Source organism: Ascaphus truei, chromosome 4, assembly GCF_040206685.1.
Source record: "Ascaphus truei isolate aAscTru1 chromosome 4, aAscTru1.hap1, whole genome shotgun sequence".
In the NCBI taxonomy this organism is placed as follows: Eukaryota; Metazoa; Chordata; class Amphibia; order Anura; family Ascaphidae; genus Ascaphus; species Ascaphus truei.
In genome coordinates, this window is record NC_134486.1 from 338745254 (window position 1) to 338767979 (window position 22726).

The 22726-nt window shown below is 41.9% G+C and overlaps 1 protein-coding gene across 23 annotated transcripts in view; it reads left to right on the forward strand.

The window, feature by feature from the left end:
• Window positions 1-22726, forward strand: part of DST (dystonin) — a 535648-nt gene that overhangs the window by 192586 nt on the left and 320336 nt on the right. For all 23 annotated transcript variants that reach the window (XM_075598122.1, XM_075598131.1, XM_075598128.1 and 20 more), the window contains one exon: window positions 21417-21506. In XM_075598122.1, the coding sequence (XP_075454237.1) occupies window positions 21417-21506 (90 nt within the window). The remainder of the gene's footprint in view (window positions 1-21416; window positions 21507-22726) is intronic.

A 22726-nucleotide genomic window follows, 5' to 3' on the forward strand; every position in this document is an offset into this window, starting at 1 on the left:
ATTAGAGCACAACTGTAGCTGATATATTTGTTGCAGTCATGCTATTTTTTATTAAGCAAATGACAGTGCAAGCAGATACGTGATAATGGAGATAATATAACTATTTTCACAGGTCCCTGATAACATTTTAATATTTATTTTTGACCCTTTATGCAAATTAAAGCAGCAATACGGGTTTCAAAAATAGTAATGAAAAAAAAAATGATTACAGGTTAAAGGGGGTCTTTGCAGCGAAACTGTGTTAATTTCAGCTATGGAGACCCTCTGATTTCAGAGATACTACCTCTGTAGTGGTCAGTATCCCTGCAGGCAGAGAAATGGTGTGTCTAATATAATGGCGGCTTTAAATGTCCTGCGTCATGCGGGCCAATAGGAAGCCGTGACGTCATCTGGTGTGGCTTCCTATTAGCCCGTGTGACCTGGACCTTTAAACTCTGCAGGGATAATGGCACCACCTTCAGTGTTAAGTATTTCTGGAAATGAAGGCCTCGGACATAGTACAGGCACGCGACCGAGTGCGTGATATCACGCGCGCCTGTGTTTGCCGAGATCCATGGCCTGCAGGTTTGCGTGATGGGCGTGGAGAGGGCATGTCCGTGACGTCACGTGAGAAGTTCGCCCTCATTGGCTGAACCGCACACGTGACCGGTCCATCATGCGGCAAAGAAATTTTTTTATCTCGCCACGTATCGGTCGCCTCGCCGCTCATGTGCATTGGCCTCCATTGGTTTGGATTTGGTGCTCACGCTGTCGCTCGCTCCGTCAGAACCAGTATGGATGCAGCCTAACACAGTTCAGCTCCAGAGATCCCCTGCTTCAAACCTGTAATAATATATATATTCATTTGCATGTCTTAGACAGGTCTGCAACCCTGTCTTTCATCATTATGCATTATCACCCAGCACTCAGCACTTCCACTGCAGCAAGGGATTCTGGGAAATGACATGCAAATGAGCACACCGTGCCATCCCCAGGCCCTTGCTTAAAAGCTGTGTTTAAAGCAGCATGCATTGGCTAAGGGTTGCTCATGTAATGTGAGCATGAGATAAAAGGTGGCACTGTATGCTCATTTGCATGTCATTTCCCAGAATCCCTTGCTGCAGTGGAAGTGCTGTGTGCTGGGTGATAATGGTGAAAGACAGGGTTGCAGACCTGTCTAAGACATGCAAATGTATATACAGGAATATTTACAGTTGCTATAAATATATATATATATATATAAAAGTTTACCTGTATTGATGCTTTAACTGTATTATTTTTTTTATATCATGTTTACGTAAACTGATGCTAAACAAATAATGTTTAGGCACTATAAATGTTTGTGTCCTATAAAACTTTAAGTCTAGCTTAGGGCTGAAGCAGGGATATTCTGAAAACCTGAACTGTTGGTGGACTGGAGTTGCCCATCCCTGTTCTAGATATACAGTGATGTCATGTCAAGATTATTAAGGCAAGAAAGGCAGAAAATCTATGTTTAAACATACTGTGGAATAGTTGCAGACGATATGTGCCACTGTCATGTTTGAATATCTGCAGCAACCTGTTCGGGTGACAGAATAAGTTGTATTTCTGGTTGAGTTGCAAGTTGCAGATGAAAGAGGACTTGTCAAGATGCCAAATGTATATTAACATTCCCCCGTTAGAAATGGGTGAATCCTTCACCCCAATTTTGTATTCGCTGCCAACATGGCATTTATTAGCAAAAGCGAATATTTGGAGATTGGTCCCAAAAAACTTCAAAGAAATGGAAACGTGTGAAAATTCATGGGTTGAATTATTTGACATTTTATAATACAAACTTGATTGGATTTTTCCATTTAAAGTATATAAGTTAGGGGGCAGGGAGGGGAGAGAAAGGAGAAGTGGTTGGTTAGGAGTAGAGATGAGCGAATCCGCCCAACTCAGTTTCCTGGATTTCTTCGCATTTTCAACCCAAAATCCGGTTTGCGGTGTAAAATCCGCGAATTTATTTGGACGGATTTAATCTGCTTGGTTTTATAAAAAAACGAAATTGGATACAACCTGTGGACGGATTTGTATAATTCAATCTGCGGATTCAGCAATCTGTTGGCGGATTTTTTAGAATCCGTGCACGGATTGCTGAATCCACGGATTCGATTCTACAAATCCATCTACGGGTTGCGGAATCCGCAGAGTATTTTGGTAACAATAATAAAAAATCCGCAAACTACAAATCGCCCTTTTTGAGACTGATCCGTGAACCAAAGGAACCGGCCAATCCGCTGTGGATCCAAATTCGCCCCCAAAAATGTGCCCATCTCTAGTTCGGAGGGAAGGGGCGTGCAGACATATTCATAAGTTTATAACAGCATGGTCTAGATGAGGGGTTTTCAACTCCAGTCCTCAAGGGCCACCAACAGGTCAGGTATTAGGGATTCATTCTGACTGAGCCACCTGTTCTTAAGAAGGTATATCCATAAAACCTGACATGTTGGTGGCCTGGAGGACTGGAGTTGACTACCTCTGGTCTAGATAAATGTCATAACGTAAAAAACCCCATCATAGATAGTAATGTTGACGATTCAGATGCAGATAAAAATGTATTCCGTGTTTGGGGATCTCATGATAATGTCATGAGATATTATGTATTTTAATCCATCTAGTACTTCATGGGTTAAGAAAAAGTACAACTTGGGTTTAAAAATGTCATATCTTGCCCACTGAACATATCCTGCTCTTTAAAGAGCAGTGGGCTCTGGGGAGAACTCCACATTAACCCCGGACACTTAATATTTCAAACGTTTGAATCTCCTGAATGGAGCATAGCATTTTAAAAATAAAAACAATGTTAGAAAGGACAAGAAGAGATCTCCTAAAGTAATTAAAAAATAATTACCCCCCCCCCCCTTTGATATGTGTATCTATACAATCTACACAATGATAAGTATTAGCTAAATTGCTGATCGATCCATTCTCCTATGATCGATCAGCGAAGATTTGGCTCGGGGGTTCACTAAATGGCTGTCCGTGCAGCAGAAAAGGACCAAAGATGCAAAGTTCTGTGGGGAAGATCATGTGACCAGGCAGTCACTAGATACAATTGGTGCACTGCTAGAGAGAGGGCAGGGCTCAAAAAGGAGTGTGCTAGGGCCTGTTTCAGAAGAGGAAGGGAATGTGACTTTGTAAATTGTTGCTATAGAAACAAAAAATGCTTGTTACATTATAATACATTAAAAATATCATCCACAGTTGTTTAAAAAAAAAAGAAAAAATGCTACAAGTATTTTCTCATAGTACAGAACTGATTTATTTAAAATAAACACACACATGTAGGATATTCCTTCGTCTGCAGCTTTAAAAGTAGAAATTATGTATGATAGTATAGGAAAAACATGAAGTAGAAACAGAAATGTTAAAAGACTGTGCTTCTAGTCTATTTGGAGACATACAGTTGTCCCTACAGTAATAATTATACTCTTAAATACAAAAATAGGTACATACAAATGAAAGTTATTCTAATTTAGATACTAGTCCATTAAAAATGGAAGAATAATGGCCTTTGATATTTACCAACATTTTAAAAATACAACAAATTACAACACCTTTGCCATGCTGTACTTTTGAATAAATTGTACACAACAACTTAGCCAAAGTTTAACATTTTGATGAAAATCAGCTGTTTGGGAGTAGGAAAGACCCCTGTGTTAATTCCTTTATATATATATCGTGGAGAAAAGTAGAATGAAGGATAAACTGTCAGTGGAACATGGTTGAGTTGGAGTGATGGATTGCGATATCTAAGTAAAAATGTGGAGAAACATATATAGTGGTCTATTTATAAAGTGTACTGACTGCAAAATGCAGTGGATTGATCAGAGGGAAATCTCCCATTGCTTTTCACATGATTCCTTTTCCTTGGAAAGACTGATGCTGGTATTTGTTCCAGTTTTGTTCTAATTGTGTAGCCAGACAACTTTAATAGACCCTAGTGCTGTAATAAGGTAAAACCACTCACAGATACGAATGTACATGTCAATTGCTAATACTGTGTCAGACCAAATGATCTATGAAGCCCAGCAGTATCTTGTCTTCCTCAGTGGCAAGTGCTGGCAGCCAAGTAATTGTGTCTGTGTAAATATAGACATGTTTGTTAATATGAGATACAGACTGTTAGCCAGATTTTTATATTCAGACCTGAAATGCTCTTGGAAATGAACATGAGCTTGCAAATTAATTTCTAACCAAAACAGAAGCTGTTACATTGCTATTCACCAAGCCATTTATTTGAGAAAGAGCAGAGTGAGAGGGAGAGAGAAAATAGACAGTAGCAGAAGAGTTCATTTATTTATAAAATGTTTTACCTGGAAGTAATACATTGAAAGTTACCTCTCGTTTTCAAGTATGTCCTGGGCATAGAGTTAAGATGACAAAGAATACATGGTTACAAATACATAGTTACATAAGTGTAGAAAAAATGGGGAATAAACCCCAAAATCCTGATGCTGCAACTGAGGCAAATAGTCCTTTACTCCATAGAACACTGAGAATAAACAACGTGGACATGGACTACATAAATAATTGAATTCGCTGTAAATAATCCAAGTGTGACCCGGACTCACTCAGGGTGGGGAGCTATAAAGCAGGAAAACTGGTAGAGGTACAAAAAGGCACACTAATAACGTGACTCAGGGTAAATCACAAAATCCAGCAGCTGCTGTCCTCACCTACACCCCGTGTCCCACGCTAGAAAAATCAGCTGGCAAGTACTCAGAATATGATCCGTTGGACTGCCGGGTGATGCTGATATGAATGCAGGGTAGTCCCAATGCCACGTTATATCGGCGTGCTCCTGCCGGTATTGTAGTATAGAAAAAAAGTTAAATGCTCCTGGCCTGTCACAGCTCTCAATGAACAATCCAAGCGCAATTAATTGAAACAGAAAAACATTTATTTGATCAAAAAGTAGACATCCACAGAGGGTAAGAAAAAACTCTGACGCGTTTCGTCCTGATGGAAGGACTTTATCAAAGAGTTGATAACGTCCTTCCGTCAGGACAAAACGCGTCAGAGTTTTTTCTTACCCTCTGTGGATGTCTACTTTTTGATCAAATAAATGTTTTTCTGTTTCAATTAATTGCGCTTGGATTGTTCATTGAGAGCTGTAACCGCCCAGGAGCTTTTTACTTTTTTAGTTACATAAGTGAACATTATATACAATTTGGAGTTGGGAAGAGAAAGATATGAAAAGGAGGAACAGAGAATGGCTGCGCGTATAGTGCCGGCAACAGCGACGCGACATCACGTCAAAACAAATGCATTACCGCCGTCACGTGCGCTTATAGTAAGCGCGGCACGACGGAGCGACGGCTTGGTCGCGTTCGCTGGAAGTCATCTCAATTTGATTTTTCCAGCGACCGCATCCTGACGTCACTGCCGCCGTCACCGCCACTATAAGCGTAGCCTAAGTAGGGTTAAAAATAGGGCAGAGTGCCAAGGGAGGAGTGAGAGGAAAGAAGAAATAAAGTGATATGTCCATTGTTCTAGTCCTTTCTGATTATCCAGTGGGTGTCTGAAACAATCAAATATCGATCAAGAGAATTACTATATGTAAGATTTTCATATGTACTGCTGACAACTCCGATATTAATGAGTGCCAATTTCATTAATATTTCTGCATGTGTTATTGTTAGTGAATTTAAGAGGTAATTTCTGATCACTTAAAAAATAAAATTAGAGAAAGGTTTGTTGGATATGCTAAGTTTTAAGGGTAGGGAAAGGGGAAAGGGAAAGGGGAATGGAGGCTCCCGCATCAGCTAGTAAAAATGGTAATGTGAATGAGGTAACTCACAGACTGGTGCAATAGAGGATATATATAGTTAACAACATAGACGAACAGGAAAGATCCTCCTAGAATGCACTCAGAAAGGTAAGTCAACGTGATATGGTTGATAATATTAAAAAAACCTTTTAATCACACATATAGTAAAACATCTTGTATAGAGGGAAATGGCAGAAAGTAATCCACGACCAGTCCCTATTGACAAACCAAGAAACAATCTTCCCAAATAAATACACGGGAGATAATGAGGTATGACACTACACCGCCAATATGTGGGCTAGAGAGCTGCCAGTAGTAATCACAGTGTAACTTCAGACTAGAAAATCTGTTCTATAAAGCAGATAATCTATTGTCAAAAAATCAGCACACCTAAATAAATGGTATGCTGATGCTGGATCTGAAGAGGTGTGTTAATAGGCAGTTAGTAGGTCAGAAATAAGTACCTACATGGATACATATAGACCACAAAGTATATAGGTGTATGTCTGCTCCTGAACGGGGTGAAATCAACATATAATGTGGAAGATAATACACACAACATTAAAAATATCTAAAACCACATACATAGCTAGTTGCTGCGTGGCTTGATGGTGTTTGACTTTGCATAGGGCAGGCACAAAATGTGCTCAACTGATGCCCTGAGGCACGGTTCTGAGACCGTATCCAGTTATAGCCTCAGAAAAGTAACGGTCATAAAATGCAAAGGTCACTAAATAACACTAAGTGGAATTTGCCAATGCTTTGCTAGTAATATAAAGCAAATACAGAAGGACTGAACCATAGTACATTAGCATAGTGTAATGTCCCCAGATATATATATATTGTTATACCCTAATTGTGTCGGCGACATTAACCCCCTGATAGTAGAGTGATCAAGGGGTAGCCTGTCAGGGAGTGTACTATAATGCTAACAACTCCGCGGTGTAAGTAACCGCTCTCAATAGCAACTGACTGGCTAACCATAATATCTACTTAGCTTGGGGGGGTGTTTGACTTTGCATAGGGCAGGCACAAAATGTGCTCAACTGATGCCCTGAGGCACGGTTCTGAGACCGTATCCAGTTATAGCCTCAGAAAAGTAACGGTCATAAAATGCAAAGGTCACTAAATAACACTAAGTGGAATTTGCCAATGCTTTGCTAGTAATATAAAGCAAATACAGAAGGACTGAACCATAGTACATTAGCATAGTGTAATGTCGCCAGATATATATATATTGTTATACCCTAATTGTGTCGGCGACATTGACCCCCTGATAGTAGAGTGATCAAGGGGTAGCCTGTCAGGGAGTGTACTATAATGCTAACAACTCCGCGGTGTAAGTAACCGCTCTCAATAGCAACTGACTGGCTAACCATAATATCTACTTAGCTAGGGGGAGAAAGGCTGTGGTCCGTTCCTGCGTCTCTCATTCCAACAGTGTGTAGATTGAGGGCAGGGTGCCGGGACAGGGAATTACAGCCTGCATGTTCAGCTGCTGCAACCGCGCCGATCTCGTCCCACTGCTGGGAGGCGTCCGCTCAGCGTGATGACGTCACCACGTACCGCTGACCTCTGACCTGACGTACGTTTCGCGCATGCTCGCGCTTTTTCAAAGGTACCTGCCCGCAGTCAACGAGCACTTAAATAGCTCATGGTTGTCATGACAGCCTGCGGGGGAGTGTCTACCCCGGGCAGTTAGCTGGATACACTGCCGCACTCTCTGACCTGCGGCATGTGAAGTGTATAAATAAAAGCCTAATATGCTTAGTGATAGACTGCTGTTGTAGCAGATTAAGCACATACAGTAGCTCCAATCAATGTAAATGCAGGCATACGTGAATGCTGTAGTTGTATGCACAGAGTGTACATAGAAGAGTGGTAAACAGATAATGCCCCAACCTCCATAAACACATCAGTGGTCTAGATCAATGAGAGAGGGGGGGGCAGTAGTAGTGTGGATAGAGAAGGTAGATTGCACTAATTAAGTGCTCACTGAAATAGGAAGGATAGTATGTCCCCAGCATGTAGTTCCCTGGTACAAGAGTGTGATATTACAGCTGCACATTAATGGCAATATGTGCTCAAGCTTAAACAGGGAATGAATATCCATAACTGAATAGAGGTGACAATACTTCAGATGAATGGAGAGAAAAGGAATTCCTCGTTCAGTCCCTTGGGGGCCAGGGTACCCAAGGTGTAGATCCATCGGGATTCACGTTTCAGGATCTCATTGTCCCAATCTCCACCTCTGCTATGGTTAGACACTGCCTCAATACCCACAAATTTAAGAGCTGTAGACATTCCCTGGTGTCTATTATGGACGTGGTTGGCAACAGGGGTATCGCGATGGTTGCGAATATCCCCTAAGTGCTCGAGTATCCTGTGTCTTAGTTGCCGTTTGGTCTTACCTATGTACTTTTTGTTGCACATGCAGATAATCTGATACACCACGCCCATAGTTCTACAGGTAATGAACTGTCGGATATTGAAGCTATGTGTGTCATCCCAATTATGGAAGATCTTTGTAGGCATGCAGGAGGAGCAAGCTCGACATTTATGACATTTGTAGAAGCCATTGGATCTGTTGGCTAGCCACGTGCCTGTAGAAGGTTTTTCATAATGGCTATGTACCAACAGATCCCGGAGATTGGAGGCTCTTCTGCTCACCAGTGATGCCCTCTCGTTCAGGACCTCTCTAAGGTCAACATCTTCACGCAATACGTGCCAGTGTGTATTAATGATGTTATTTATCTCGGGCCATTGGTTATTAAATCGACCAATAAAACGTATAACTTGTTTATCATTGTGTGTGGTGACCTTTTCATCTAGCAGTGTATTCCTGTCTGTCCGCCTAGCCCTTTGGTAGGCTTTTTTAATAATCCTGTTACTGTATCCCCTCTGCTGAAATCTAAGTTTCATGGCTACCGCCTGAGTCTCAAAGTCATCGTTAGATGAACAGTTCCTCCTCAGGCGTAGAAACTGACCAGTAGGTATACCCCTTATAAGGTGTTTCGGGTGGTGACTATCTGCTCTGAGGAGGCTGTTAGTGGCAGTAGACTTACGATGAAGGGACGTGGATAAAGTCCCATGTGTAGTCTTAGAAATCAGGAGGTCGAGGAACACAATATTCATCTGATCAACCTCAGAGGTGAGTCTGAGGTTGAGGGGATTATTATTAAGTTCACCAATGAACTCATCAAAGTGTGTCTTTGTGCCCTTCCAAAGGACAAAGATATCGTCAATAAACCTAATCCATAAAAGGATTTGAGAGGTATATTGTCGATGACGCTCTTGGAATACCACCTCCGCCTCCCACCAGCCCAAATAAAGATTGGCATAGGTGGGGGCGCAGGTGGTCCCCATGGCTGTGCCCCGGAGTTGGTGGTATAGTTTACCGTCAAAGGTGAACACGTTATGCGTAAGAATAAACCTCAGTAGGTCCAGTATCAGTGTGTTGTGACTACCGAACTCACTGGGCCTTGTGTTGAGGTAATACTCTACAGCCTGGATGCCCCTCTCATGTATTATAGAAGTATACAGAGATTCTACATCCAGGCTGATAAGTAACGTGTCATCCCTGATCTGCACCTCATTCAGTTTGTTAAGAGCGTCCTTTGTATCCCGTAAGTAAGAGGGTAGTGTGACTACAAAGGGACGAAGCACCTTATCGACGTAGATACTGCTCTGTTCAGTGATGTTCGAGATCCCTGATACGATTGGGCGCCCTGGTGGCGCTTCCAGGCTTTTGTGCACTTTGGGGAGGGAGTAGAAAGTGGCCATCCTAGGATTTTTGTTAAGAAGTGCCATACTTTCTTTGAGGGTGAGGGCCTTGGTCTGTACACCCTCATCCAGAATGAGTTTAAGGTCACGTAGGAACTCATTTGTTGGATCAGTTCTCAATATCGCGTAACAATCGCGATCGGATAGTAGGCGCAAGTTCTCATTGACGTAGTCTATTGTATTGACTATCACGATGTTGCCCCCTTTGTCTGAGGGTTTGATCGTGATAGTCGTGTTAAGTTTCAATTCTAACAAAGACTGTCTCTCCAAGTGGGTCAAATTAGTGTTGGAGTGTCTGGGCTTAAGGTGTTCAATGTCCGCAACAACTAGAGCAATAAAGGTTGCCACATTATGGCACGTCTCAAGTGCCGGTGTAAACCGTGATTTAGGTTTCATGGTGGTGAATGGGCCTTCGCCCGGTGCCCTAAGTGACTCCTCTTCTAGTGCTGCTAAGTTGTTTATGGCTTCTAAATATTGATCATCAAACTCTTCCTGACCTATAGCCCTAAGTTGGTTCTGCGCCCTTCTTTTAAAGAACTTGTGCAATAATAATTTGCGGCCAAACAAATAAGTGTCCTTAATCCAGTCAAATCTGGAAAAGTCCTCCGTAGGAGAGAAGGACAGTCCCTTTTGTAGGACTGCTACTTGACTCCTACTCAGGACCATATCCGATAGATTAATCACCTGGCTAAAGTCGTCCGTAACATTAATTAACGACGGCGGCGTGATCGTCGCTTGGGCCCCCCCCTGTACGCCCAGGTGTCTCTGTCGCGCAGCCCACCCCATCTGGCCTCTTCGGGTCTTGCACGTTCTGGGGGTGGCTGATGGCGGGGGTCTTGGTCTAAAAAACCCACCCTGGAAGTGTCGACTGGTCCCTGTTCTCTCCTTTCCCCACCGTCACTCTCCTCGTTAGAAGTGTCCCAGTCAGTCGAGGACTCAGGGTGACGAAAACGGACTTTTTTAGGGTTTTCCTTTTTTTGTTTGTAAATTTTGCCTTCCTTAAAGTCCTTTGTGTCTCGAATGTATTTGCGCTGTTTTCTTTCTTTTAATTCGCGCGTGAATCTACCTATTGTCTCTTCTAATCTGTTCTCCAAGCTAATGAACTCAGAGTTACCACGCCATTTCTCTGCGTCGTTGCGTTGCTCTGCTAGTTCTATATTAACAGTTGATAGTGTGTTATTATCTGTTTCAACTAACAGTTTCATAAGAGAAGCAGAACAAATGCCTAGAATTTCATTCCATTTGATGAGGAATTCTGGGTCAGAGTGTGGGGTTGAGGGGGGTAGGTCTACTCTTAAACCCCTCGGAATGAGTTCAGTAGATATGTACTTTTCAAGACTCGCTACCTCCCACCATAATTTAGCCCTCCTCTTATATATTTTCTCCAAACCTGAAAAGTAGGTATTTATACTGGTGACCCCACTGTCAGATAAATCCCCATCTAGTGAAAAGACATTGTCCGCCTCCGATCTCCATGCAGCAAAATCAGGCAATTGCGACAGGAAGCCAGCCATAATAGTGTACTAAAAATAATTAGTGAGAGGTAAGTAGGTGTGCGAGCTGGGAGCAAGAGTGGACATACATCCACATGTGTATAGACTGATGAGTTCATTGGTGAACTTAATAATAATCCCCTCAACCTCAGACTCACCTCTGAGGTTGATCAGATGAATATTGTGTTCCTCGACCTCCTGATTTCTAAGACTACACATGGGACTTTATCCACGTCCCTTCATCGTAAGTCTACTGCCACTAACAGCCTCCTCAGAGCAGATAGTCACCACCCGAAACACCTTATAAGGGGTATACCTACTGGTCAGTTTCTACGCCTGAGGAGGAACTGTTCATCTAACGATGACTTTGAGACTCAGGCGGTAGCCATGAAACTTAGATTTCAGCAGAGGGGATACAGTAACAGGATTATTAAAAAAGCCTACCAAAGGGCTAGGCGGACAGACAGGAATACACTGCTAGATGAAAAGGTCACCACACACAATGATAAACAAGTTATACGTTTTATTGGTCGATTTAATAACCAATGGCCCGAGATAAATAACATCATTAATACACACTGGCACGTATTGCGTGAAGATGTTGACCTTAGAGAGGTCCTGAACGAGAGGGCATCACTGGTGAGCAGAAGAGCCTCCAATCTCCGGGATCTGTTGGTACATAGCCATTATGAAAAACTTTCTACAGGCACGTGGCTAGCCAACAGATCCAATGGCTTCTACAAATGTCATAAATGTCGAGCTTGCTCCTCCTGCATGCCTACAAAGATCTTCCATAATTGGGATGACACACATAGCTTCAATATCCGACAGTTCATTACCTGTAGAACTATGGGCGTGGTGTATCAGATTATCTGCATGTGCAACAAAAAGTACATAGGTAAGACCAAACGGCAACTAAGACACAGGATACTCGAGCACTTAGGGGATATTCGCAACCATCGCGATACCCCTGTTGCCAACCACGTCCATAATAGACACCAGGGAATGTCTACAGCTCTTAAATTTGTGGGTATTGAGGCAGTGTCTAACCATAGCAGAGGTGGAGATTGGGACAATGAGATCCTGAAACGTGAATCCCGATGGATCTACACCTTGGGTACCCTGGCCCCCAAGGGACTGAACGAGGAATTCCTTTTCTCTCCATTCATCTGAAGTATTGTCACCTCTATTCAGTTATGGATATTCATTCCCTGTTTAAGCTTGAGCACATATTGCCATTAATGTGCAGCTGTAATATCACACTCTTGTACCAGGGAACTACATGCTGGGGACATACTATCCTTCCTATTTCAGTGAGCACTTAATTAGTGCAATCTACCTTCTCTATCCACACTACTACTGCCCCCCCCTCTCTCATTGATCTAGACCACTGATGTGTTTATGGAGGTTGGGGCATTATCTGTTTACCACTCTTCTATGTACACTCTGTGCATACAACTACAGCATTCACGTATGCCTGCATTTACATTGATTGGAGCTACTGTATGTGCTTAATCTGCTACAACAGCAGTCTATCACTAAGCATATTAGGCTTTTATTTATACACTTCACATGCCGCAGGTCAGAGAGTGCGGCAGTGTATCCAGCTAACAGCCCGGGGTAGACACTCCCCCGCAGGCTGTCATGACAACCATGAGCTATTTAAGTGCTCGTTGACTGCGGGCAGGTACCTTTGAAAAAGCGCGAGCATGCGCGAAACGTACGTCAGGTCAGAGGTCAGCGGTACGTGGTGACGTCATCACGCTGAGCGGACGCCTCCCAGCAGTGGGACGAGATCGGCGCGGTTGCAGCAGCTGAACATGCAGGCTGTAATTCCCTGTCCCGGCACCCTGCCCTCAATCTACACACTGTTGGAATGAGAGACGCAGGAACGGACCACAGCCTTTCTCCCCCTAGCTAAGTAGATATTATGGTTAGCCAGTCAGTTGCTATTGAGAGCGGTTACTTACACCGCGGAGTTGTTAGCATTATAGTACACTCCCTGACAGGCTACCCCTTGATCACTCTACTATCAGGGGGTCAATGTCGCCGACACAATTAGGGTATAACAATATATATATATATCTGGCGACATTACACTATGCTAATGTACTATGGTTCAGTCCTTCTGTATTTGCTTTATATTACTAGCAAAGCATTGGCAAATTCCACTTAGTGTTATTTAGTGACCTTTGCATTTTATGACCGTTACTTTTCTGAGGCTATAACTGGATACGGTCTCAGAACCGTGCCTCAGGGCATCAGTTGAGCACATTTTGTGCCTGCCCTATGCAAAGTCAAACACCCCCCCAAGCTAAGTAGATATTATGGTTAGCCAGTCAGTTGCTATTGAGAGCGGTTACTTACACCGCGGAGTTGTTAGCATTATAGTACACTCCCTGACAGGCTACCCCTTGATCACTCTACTATCAGGGGGTTAATGTCGCCGACACAATTAGGGTATAACAATATATATATATCTGGGGACATTACACTATGCTAATGTACTATGGTTCAGTCCTTCTGTATTTGCTTTATATTACTAGCAAAGCATTGGCAAATTCCACTTAGTGTTATTTAGTGACCTTTGCATTTTATGACCGTTACTTTTCTGAGGCTATAACTGGATACGGTCTCAGAACCGTGCCTCAGGGCATCAGTTGAGCACATTTTGTGCCTGCCCTATGCAAAGTCAAACACCATCAAGCCACGCAGCAACTAGCTATGTATGTGGTTTTAGATATTTTTAATGTTGTGTGTATTATCTTCCACATTATATGTTGATTTCACCCCGTTCAGGAGCAGACATACACCTATATACTTTGTGGTCTATATGTATCCATGTAGGTACTTATTTCTGACCTACTAACTGCCTATTAACACACCTCTTCAGATCCAGCATCAGCATACCATTTATTTAGGTGTGCTGATTTTTTGACAATAGATTATCTGCTTTATAGAACAGATTTTCTAGTCTGAAGTTACACTGTGATTACTACTGGCAGCTCTCTAGCCCACATATTGGCGGTGTAGTGTCATACCTCATTATCTCCCGTGTATTTATTTGGGAAGATTGTTTCTTGGTTTGTCAATAGGGACTGGTCGTGGATTACTTTCTGCCATTTCCCTCTATACAAGATGTTTTACTATATGTGTGATTAAAAGGTTTTTTTAATATTATCAACCATATCACGTTGACTTACCTTTCTGAGTGCATTCTAGGAGGATCTTTCCTGTTCGTCTAGTTTGTTGGATATGGCCGGAAACGTTGTTAACAAATAACGACATTTGAGTTGTACCAGGAGTGCTACTTTTGCTTTTCATATATTATTGTTAGGGAATACATCCATAAGTCTCCTAAAGTGCTCTGTATAATTGTCTAAATCAGCGGTGGCTAACCTTTTTTGCAGGTGTGCCAATAAATGGGTACACATTTTTTGGCGGGCCGCTGTCCTACTGCCCCCCCCCCCCCATCTCTTCTTATTCCAATCCCCTCCCCCACTCCTCCTCTCTCACTCAATTCTCATCATCTCTCTAACTCAATCCACCCCCTCTAAGAATTGTACCTTGGGCAGTGGAAGGAGGCTTCCGGTCCCGCGGCAAAGTGGAGCTGGGGCATTGCGGGTGGATGAGGACGTTGGGCCGACTTCTGGCACTGGCTGGGTGCACCGGCGTGGGGTGGAGGCGGTGTTAAGTTAGTAACAGCTTTGTTTGTTATTATTCTTTCATTTTCCTAGTAACATATTACATTTTTTTTTTTTAATTCTTTTAACCTAATTCAGGTGATATTTACTTGCCTAGTCCTGGCACTTTAGGAGATAAAAATAAATTTGGTTTGCGATGGTCAATAAAGAGTTAAAATGCCTATTGTAATATCAATGTTACCCGTAGTTATTGGCTTGTTTGACAACATTTTTTTTCTGCCTCCAAGTGCTGGTAAATTGGGGTTTACTGTTATCTAAACCAGGGTATTTCCATCACCTATAGTAAGACCTAAAGGATGCAGATCCATGGAAAGTGAGGAATAAAACCAGTGATTTTAAGCTCTTGGATCCCCTGGTTACCGAGATACTAACCGGTGAAGTTACCAGGTTTAAATCTCCCTTAATGAGAAACAAAATGGCTGCCAAATATCAGCCGAATAGGGAGATGCGGAAGTATCGGTTGCAGCTCCCCATTGGACAGCCATTTAAATTCCCTTTAAAATCCATGATGTGAGGCCGGTAACTTCACTGCTAAGTATCTCTGGTACTGGAGGTGCAGCGTCTTCTTTTTTCAACTGGGGGTTAGTTAGGGCAGCGGTGCGCAAACTGGGGAGGCGGGAGATTTTTGTAGGGGGACGCGGTGGTTGCAGAGGCCCCGCACTCTTCCCCATGGCATTTAAGTGAAATGCCGGGGGTTGAGCGCGTGAGGCCTCTGCAATTACTTGCTGAGATTCAGACGGCTGCTGACACGTCGCCATGACAATGCAGTGTCACATGACCCCGCGGCGTCAACGCAGGGAACGGCGGTAAGGGGAATCTGTGCTTTAAATCTAACATTGCATGGACCTGACCTCATGGCATAGCATCTGTTTTATGTATTCACAGCATTTTTAAGAGTCCTTGCTTTCCATCATAAACGACACAACAGAAAACTATAAGAAATGTGATTATAGTTATGTAATGGGCTTAACTTTGATGATAAAACTGTAGGAGCTAGAAAAATAATGTGTGTCCTTCTCACCCACTAGGAATAAATGAAAGAGAGCGTACGTGTCTAATGAAAGTTTATCAGCACTATCACCCTTTAGGAATTAATTCATGTTAAGCTTTGTCAGGGCTTGAACAGTTGTGCAGGGACATTCCAATCTAGACATACTGTAAATACCCTTTGTATATTCAGGAAATTCCAAAAAGTAGTAATACAATACAACCAGTTAAATGGGCAGCTTCACTGAACACATTGTATTGGAATTGTAGATCTCCTCCTGGGATCTGAACCTAAAGTGTTACATGCCCACATATATACCCAATAGTGACATTACTAGTCACTATGACTACTAGGGGAGGGGCGTGACATTCTAGTTAGTAGCATTACTTAAATACATCGCTAGGCACCTTCTAGAAGGTGGGTGTGGCTAGGTTATGCCTAGTCATCCAACCCCATGTGAGGCGATACATTGTAGCTGTACCTACAGTTAACCCTCTAGTATTCCCACCAGGGTGCTACTGTACATAGGTAATGTTTATCAGACCTAATATTATATGGTATATATTCTTTAGTGCTTTAAGCATGGGTGTACAATAAATTTTCAATATTTTCTTGCAATGATTACCAAGAGACAGAAATAGCGAACAAAACTTTTATTCACACACAGTTACAGTACATCACTTTGTAACAGCAAGAACTGTGAAAAGAGAAAGTACAGCTCAACCCCCTTATAACGCTGTGCTTGGGGTCCAAAGAATCACATCGCGTTATAAGCGGATCGCATTAGAAATAATGTACAATTGTATGCATTGTACAATAAAGTATTTAAGACACCAATAATCATGTTGTAAAGTATTCATAAATACGAAAATTAGGAGCCACGCTTGCATCGCGGATTCGCGTTGTAACGGATCGCGTTAGTTATAACGGGGTTGAGCTGTAATAGGACATGCTCATTAGGCCCCATTGTGTGTGGCCTGGTTACTGTGACCACTGGGTCAGGAGGTGGAGTAGGGGATTCTACTGAGGGGGTAGATGGAGTGGCCATAATTAATTACCCCCTAATGTTGCCAGTGAGTCGCTGGATGCTGCTGGCATGGTTAACATTGAGGGTGCTCGCAAGCTCTCCATGCCTTTCTGCACTGCCCATGTTAGTTCATTTACGTCACCAGTCAGTTGAGCAATGCTATTGGTGATGGCCCATATTTAAATTTCTTACTGAAACGATTGAAGACATACTAAAGAGCAATGGGATTTGGAAGAAAGAAGATGAAAGTACGGTACCATATTTAATATAGGAGCACATTAATGATATTATTCTATATGTTTTACCCCATAGGATAAAGAACATGTAACAAGAAATTAATCATATAAAACCAAAGGGACAGGAAGATAACAGTCAATATAGACCTCAAAAGTACATTCACTTTTACAGAAAAATGCTATAAATCTCTTTGTGAAGTCCTTTCCATCTTATAATCATTTACTATTTTCCATTTTTCACTGTACTTTATACTGTATTTTACTACTGTATATTATATCTACATTTAATAATAGATACTATAAGGAAGCATGACCAGACTAGATGTTGTCCACCACCCACCCACAACTAGTCATTACTTTATGGGGGTATATATACAACATAAACAAAGAAGCCCAAAGCTGCATCCAATATAACAAAAAAATACACCGTGAAATACCTATATATCTCTTGAAAAAGGGTCATTTAGTTAAACCCTTTGGCCAAAGCATTTTAAGCCTGCAAGCCACATCAAAGTATGACCAAATTTGCAGGTCCTAACACTAACTGATTAAAATTCTTATTTACCTCTATAATTAGAGGAAGAATGATCGCCTTGGATCTGTCCCAACCAGCTCCATGAAAAAGACCTGCTTATTTGGAAAGTGGGGAGGGGAGAGCTTAAACCCTGGGAGGGAGGGAGGGTGTGACTGGGCGCGGCTAAATGTTTACAACAAAAAACAAAGAAGCCCAAAGCTACATCCAATATGACAAAAATACACAGTGAAATACCTATTTATCTCTTGAAAAAGGGTATTTGTTTTTTGTTGTATACATTTAGACACGCCCAGTTGCACTCAATTTGACACTTTTATATAGATAGATAGATGTGGAGGTATCGTTACCGTGTTAGCCGAGCTTTAATAATCAAAAATTAATAGACGATACCGTTCTGTGGCTAACGAAATTCTTTTATTTGTGCGAGCTTTCGAGATACACTGATCTCTTCTTCCGGCGATGGTACATTGAATAAAGCAGCAAGGTTAAACTTAAAAACAGTGCATATACTGTAGGAATGTTATCTGTGACTGAAAACTAACACCCCCCGCCCCCCCTGTGTAGTATGCGATTTATCACTTGAGGTGTTAAATAGTCCCTGAATGTTAGTGATGTAAGAGTGTGTGTGTGTATGTGTGTGTGTAAATATAAATTGGTAAAGAGGCTATAGTGTATACAGCGCTTTACAAAAGGTGTGTGTGGAGTGGGAGTGTATATCAATGGTGTGGGTAGGTGTGGAAATGGAAGAGGCTGTAGCATTACTAAAAGTGTGGTAGATACTATGTGGTCCCTATTGGTATATAGGGATGGAATTACATAAGAGTAATTGTATGTGTAAGAAACAGCTGTGTGTGCATATATATATATAGCGCAGTATGTATGGACATGGCCTTTAGCACTCATGGGAAGAGAGTTCTCTCATGTCAGTAGTGACTCATAAAACTTTGGTCTCGGTTTAGGCCATCGCTAAGTGTCCCGAACAGTTGCATAAACTTGAATTCATGCAACCGTCTCTCTTTCGGTGTTCTAAGATAATCTTTGAGTATGATCACCTTCAGATCGTTCATCTTGTGGCCAGATTCAGAGAAATGTTCGCCGACAGGACTGTCTCTTTTTCCGCGGGTGATGCTGTGGCGATGCAGATTCATTCTCTTGTTTAGCCCTTGTCCCGTCTCACCTATGTAATAGCAGCCCCCTGGGCATTTCATGCACATGATGAGGTACACGACATTGCTGGCGGAACAGATGAACCTTCCTCTGATTTTGTACTCCAGATTCCTGTGTGGTATTTGTATTGTGCCTGCTGTGAGGAGCATTGCGCAGGTTTTGCATCTTGCATCCTCTATAGTCAGTTGTACTGTTGAATACTTTACTCCCCACTTTCCAATTAAGCAGGTCTTTTTCATGGAGCTGGTTGGGACAGATCCAAAGCGATCATTCTTCCTCTAATTATAAAGGTAAATAAGAATTATAATCAGTTAGTGTTAGGACCTGCAAATTTGGTCATGCCTTGATGTGGCTTCCAAGCTTAAACTCTGTGTGTTTATGGGGGTATAGCCAGACGTCCAAATATGTTCACAAGACATCATGTTTATGGAGATCATTTTCATGCCAGTATCAGCCAACATGGACTAGGTATGTACTTATATGTCTAGTGCTCCATACAGTGCACTTCCTATCCCCTTATCTTCATGTTATTGATATTACAGACACACTGTCACACTGGGGATAGCGGATGCTCAGCAATTACATGCCATAGCTGCCTGCACACAGTTTGCCTTAGGTCTAGAAACTCCCAATTCATATCCACAGACCCCACCACAGCAGCACTACCAACTCCAATGGGAAAATGGTGTGTTTGTCCACTATTTATTGTATCTTCAGGCAGTGCGCAGTGATTTCTCACGAGACTTTTCAGTGCATAATTAATTAGTTGCTAGTGCGCAGTGAGTATTGACGGTTTTCACAACATTTGCACAGGTGTGAATATTAGATATTCATCAGTTTTGTAAACAAGTGCAAAGGTTTTGGGAACATGTGTAGACGTTTTTCACATCACTTGTCTGCATTTAGCACATACAGCTTAACCCCGTTATAGCGCGGTCCTCGGGGGCCACCCGCGACCATCGCGTTATAAATGGGGTCGCAGGAAAAAAATGGCCGCCGAAAAAAATTATTTATTTTTAAAGTTTTTTTTTTGTTGTTGTGGTATTCTGTCCGCCGAAGGGGGAAAGCTGAGTACTCTCCCAGTGTTCCCAGACCCGGTGGGACAGCGGCAACAGCACACAGCCCTTACCCGGCATCTGGCAGCTCTTCTCCCTGTCTCTGCTTCCTGCTTCTGCTTCCGTCTTGCGAGAGCAAGCTCCCTTAAAGAGACAGTGTGTGTGTGTGTGTGTGTGTGTGTGTATTTGACTATGTGAGACTGTGTGTGTGTGCAGTGTGCTGTGAGTGTGTGCAGTGTGCTGTGAGTGTATGCAGTGTGCTGTGAATGCATGCTATATAGTGTATATATGTATGCTATATATTGTATATATGCTGTATAGTGTGTGCTATGAGTGTATGCTGTGTGCTGTGCAGTGTGCTGTGCAGTGTGCTGAGTGTGTGCAGTGTGCTGTGTGTGTGTGTGTGTGTGTGTGTGTGTGTGTGTGTGTGTGTGTGTGTGTGTGTGTGTGTGTGCAGTGTGCTGTGTGTGCAGTGTGCTGTCTGTGCAGTGTGCTGTGAGCGTGTGCAGTTTGCTGTGAGTGTGTGCAGTGTGCTGTGAATGTATGCAGTGTGCTGTGAGTGTGCAGTGTGCTGTGAGTGTGTGCAGTGTGCTGTGAGTGTGTGCAGTGTGCTGTGAGTGTGTGCAGTGTGCTGTGAATGTATGCAGAATGCAGTGAGTGTGTGCAAAAAAACCCTTTTTTTAAAAAAATTCGGGGTCCACGCTCAAACCGCATTATAAGCGATCCGCTGTAATAGGCAAAATAAAACATAGCCATGTAGAAAGTTGGAGTGAATAATGTGTGTGCTGTTTTACACACTATCTTACATTTCAGGGAACAAGTTCACTTTTCATGTAGCTACGGATTATTTATTGATAGTCATGGGATTTCCAAAGCGATTTCCAATGACTCTCTATTCTGCTTTCACCTGATTTAAATAATCTTAGCTGGTATATTGAGCCGGACCATTCTCAGACACATGTAAGAAGGGAATATGCTTGCTAATTTTGTTAGGCCCCGATAATCAGAGCTAAGGTCATCAGAGGAGTGGAGCCCACTGTGAGAAAAGACATTCTCAACAATTCCTTTGTGCTTAGGTGCTCTCAGTCAGCTGTGTTGCTAGATCTATGCACACATTATTCATATGTTTCACATATTCACCAAGACCACTAAATATGCATGCAACCACCACAACCATGAAAACAATCTAAATATATTAGGAACTATATTAATATAATGGTGGAGGGAAAAGTAGAGTATAGATGAAGCACTTGGCAACGTACACATGTTGCAGGCGTTATTGCACTTGGCGCGTGGAAGCGGGTGCAAGAACATGGCAGCCCCATCCCTTTTTCACTCACAGCTAATACGATTATAATGGCCTCTGCTCCTGCTGGCTCTGTGTGTGTGTCCTACTGCAATGAGCCAGCGGGAGCAATAACGACTTCTACATCTGTATGTTATTGTAATACGAGTGCAATAGTAAAGTAGTATATAATATCTGTTGTTAGGGAAGAAGTAATGCACTGTGCATATGTATTTGGGGATTGTTATCTCCGATGTTGCGCAAAGAACTCATTCAAGTGAGAAAATGTAATTAAACCTAATATGTATAGAACTGTGTTTTATAAGTGGCCTAATGGTCTTGACTCTTTGTTGTGTTTTTTTAGGTACGGAAACATGTGAGTGACCTGTATGAAGATCTGCGAGATGGACATAATTTAATCTCCCTTTTAGAAGCACTCTCTGGAGACACCCTGGTAAGTCCTTCTTCATTATGTATTATAAGTTAAGAAAATGCAAGGTACACATATGTAGTTTATCAGATTTCAAGAGATTTATTTTGTGAAAAAATGCTGATTTGTGTTTTTTCTTTTCATACCCTACTGTACTTTCTCCTTGTTGCCCTTTGAATACTATGCTACAAAACATATTTTCACATTTTAAAGTACTTTCACGAATTATCCTTGAAGTTAAATCATTAAGCTTTTGGTGCTAGAGGGTCTTATAACAATATCATATCAGAAACACATTTTGTAACAGTTGAGATTCCACCAGGTTCTTTCAACTAGTTCTAGTGACTAGATCAGGTGACTAGATCAGGTGACTAGATCCCCAATAAAATCTGCAATTAAATTAATTTGAATTATTAGTGGCAGTAACATATAAAGTACCTGGAGGAGCTTCAGTTTCCTGTATGTCATTTTTTATCGTCTGATGGGAATGTTGAAACTAGTTTAATAAGGGAAAAAAAACAGAAGATAGCTTTTTAACTGAAGAGCCAAACAAAAGAGACACCTTTTTAACTGATGTGAACTGTTCCAAAAGAAAGATTCGATTAAAATAAAGGTTTCTTTTAATTGTTTATGAAAATGACACTTATATATGCCTTCATTGAAACATCCTGTGTACTGTATATATTTTTGTTTAAACATTTGAATGAGTTAACTCTAGTTCGTATTGCAGTTTCAGAGTTGACTAATAGTGATGTCAAGTGTACGATTTTAATGATATGTTAACTTCTTGGGTGTTAAGAGCCATGATTATTAAGAAGTGCCAGAAGACATTTTATGCTCTGGAAGATGGCTTACAGCTCATTCACGTGAATGGGCCATAAAGGACCTATTTACTAATCGATGTTACTTCATAATTCCACAATACACCTTGTGGGCTAGAAGACACTTGACAGTCACTTGCATGGGCTGTAACGGTCCATACTATATAAACTAAGCTGCACTGGAAGGTGTCTTATTGATTACAGTGGCTTAGTAAATGTGTCCATCAGTGTTACAGTAACTTCTGACTTTCCTATTTGATAATCTTCTATATTAGTGGCCAGTAATGCTTAGCAATGCATTTTCCAACCTAACACAATGCAGTCAAGTGAGCCTGCTTAGAAGTTGAGACACCTCTGGCACCAAAGGGCTCAAAGTCTTTGATGATGGTATCCCAAGTATCATTCATTCCCTGTTTCTGTGGT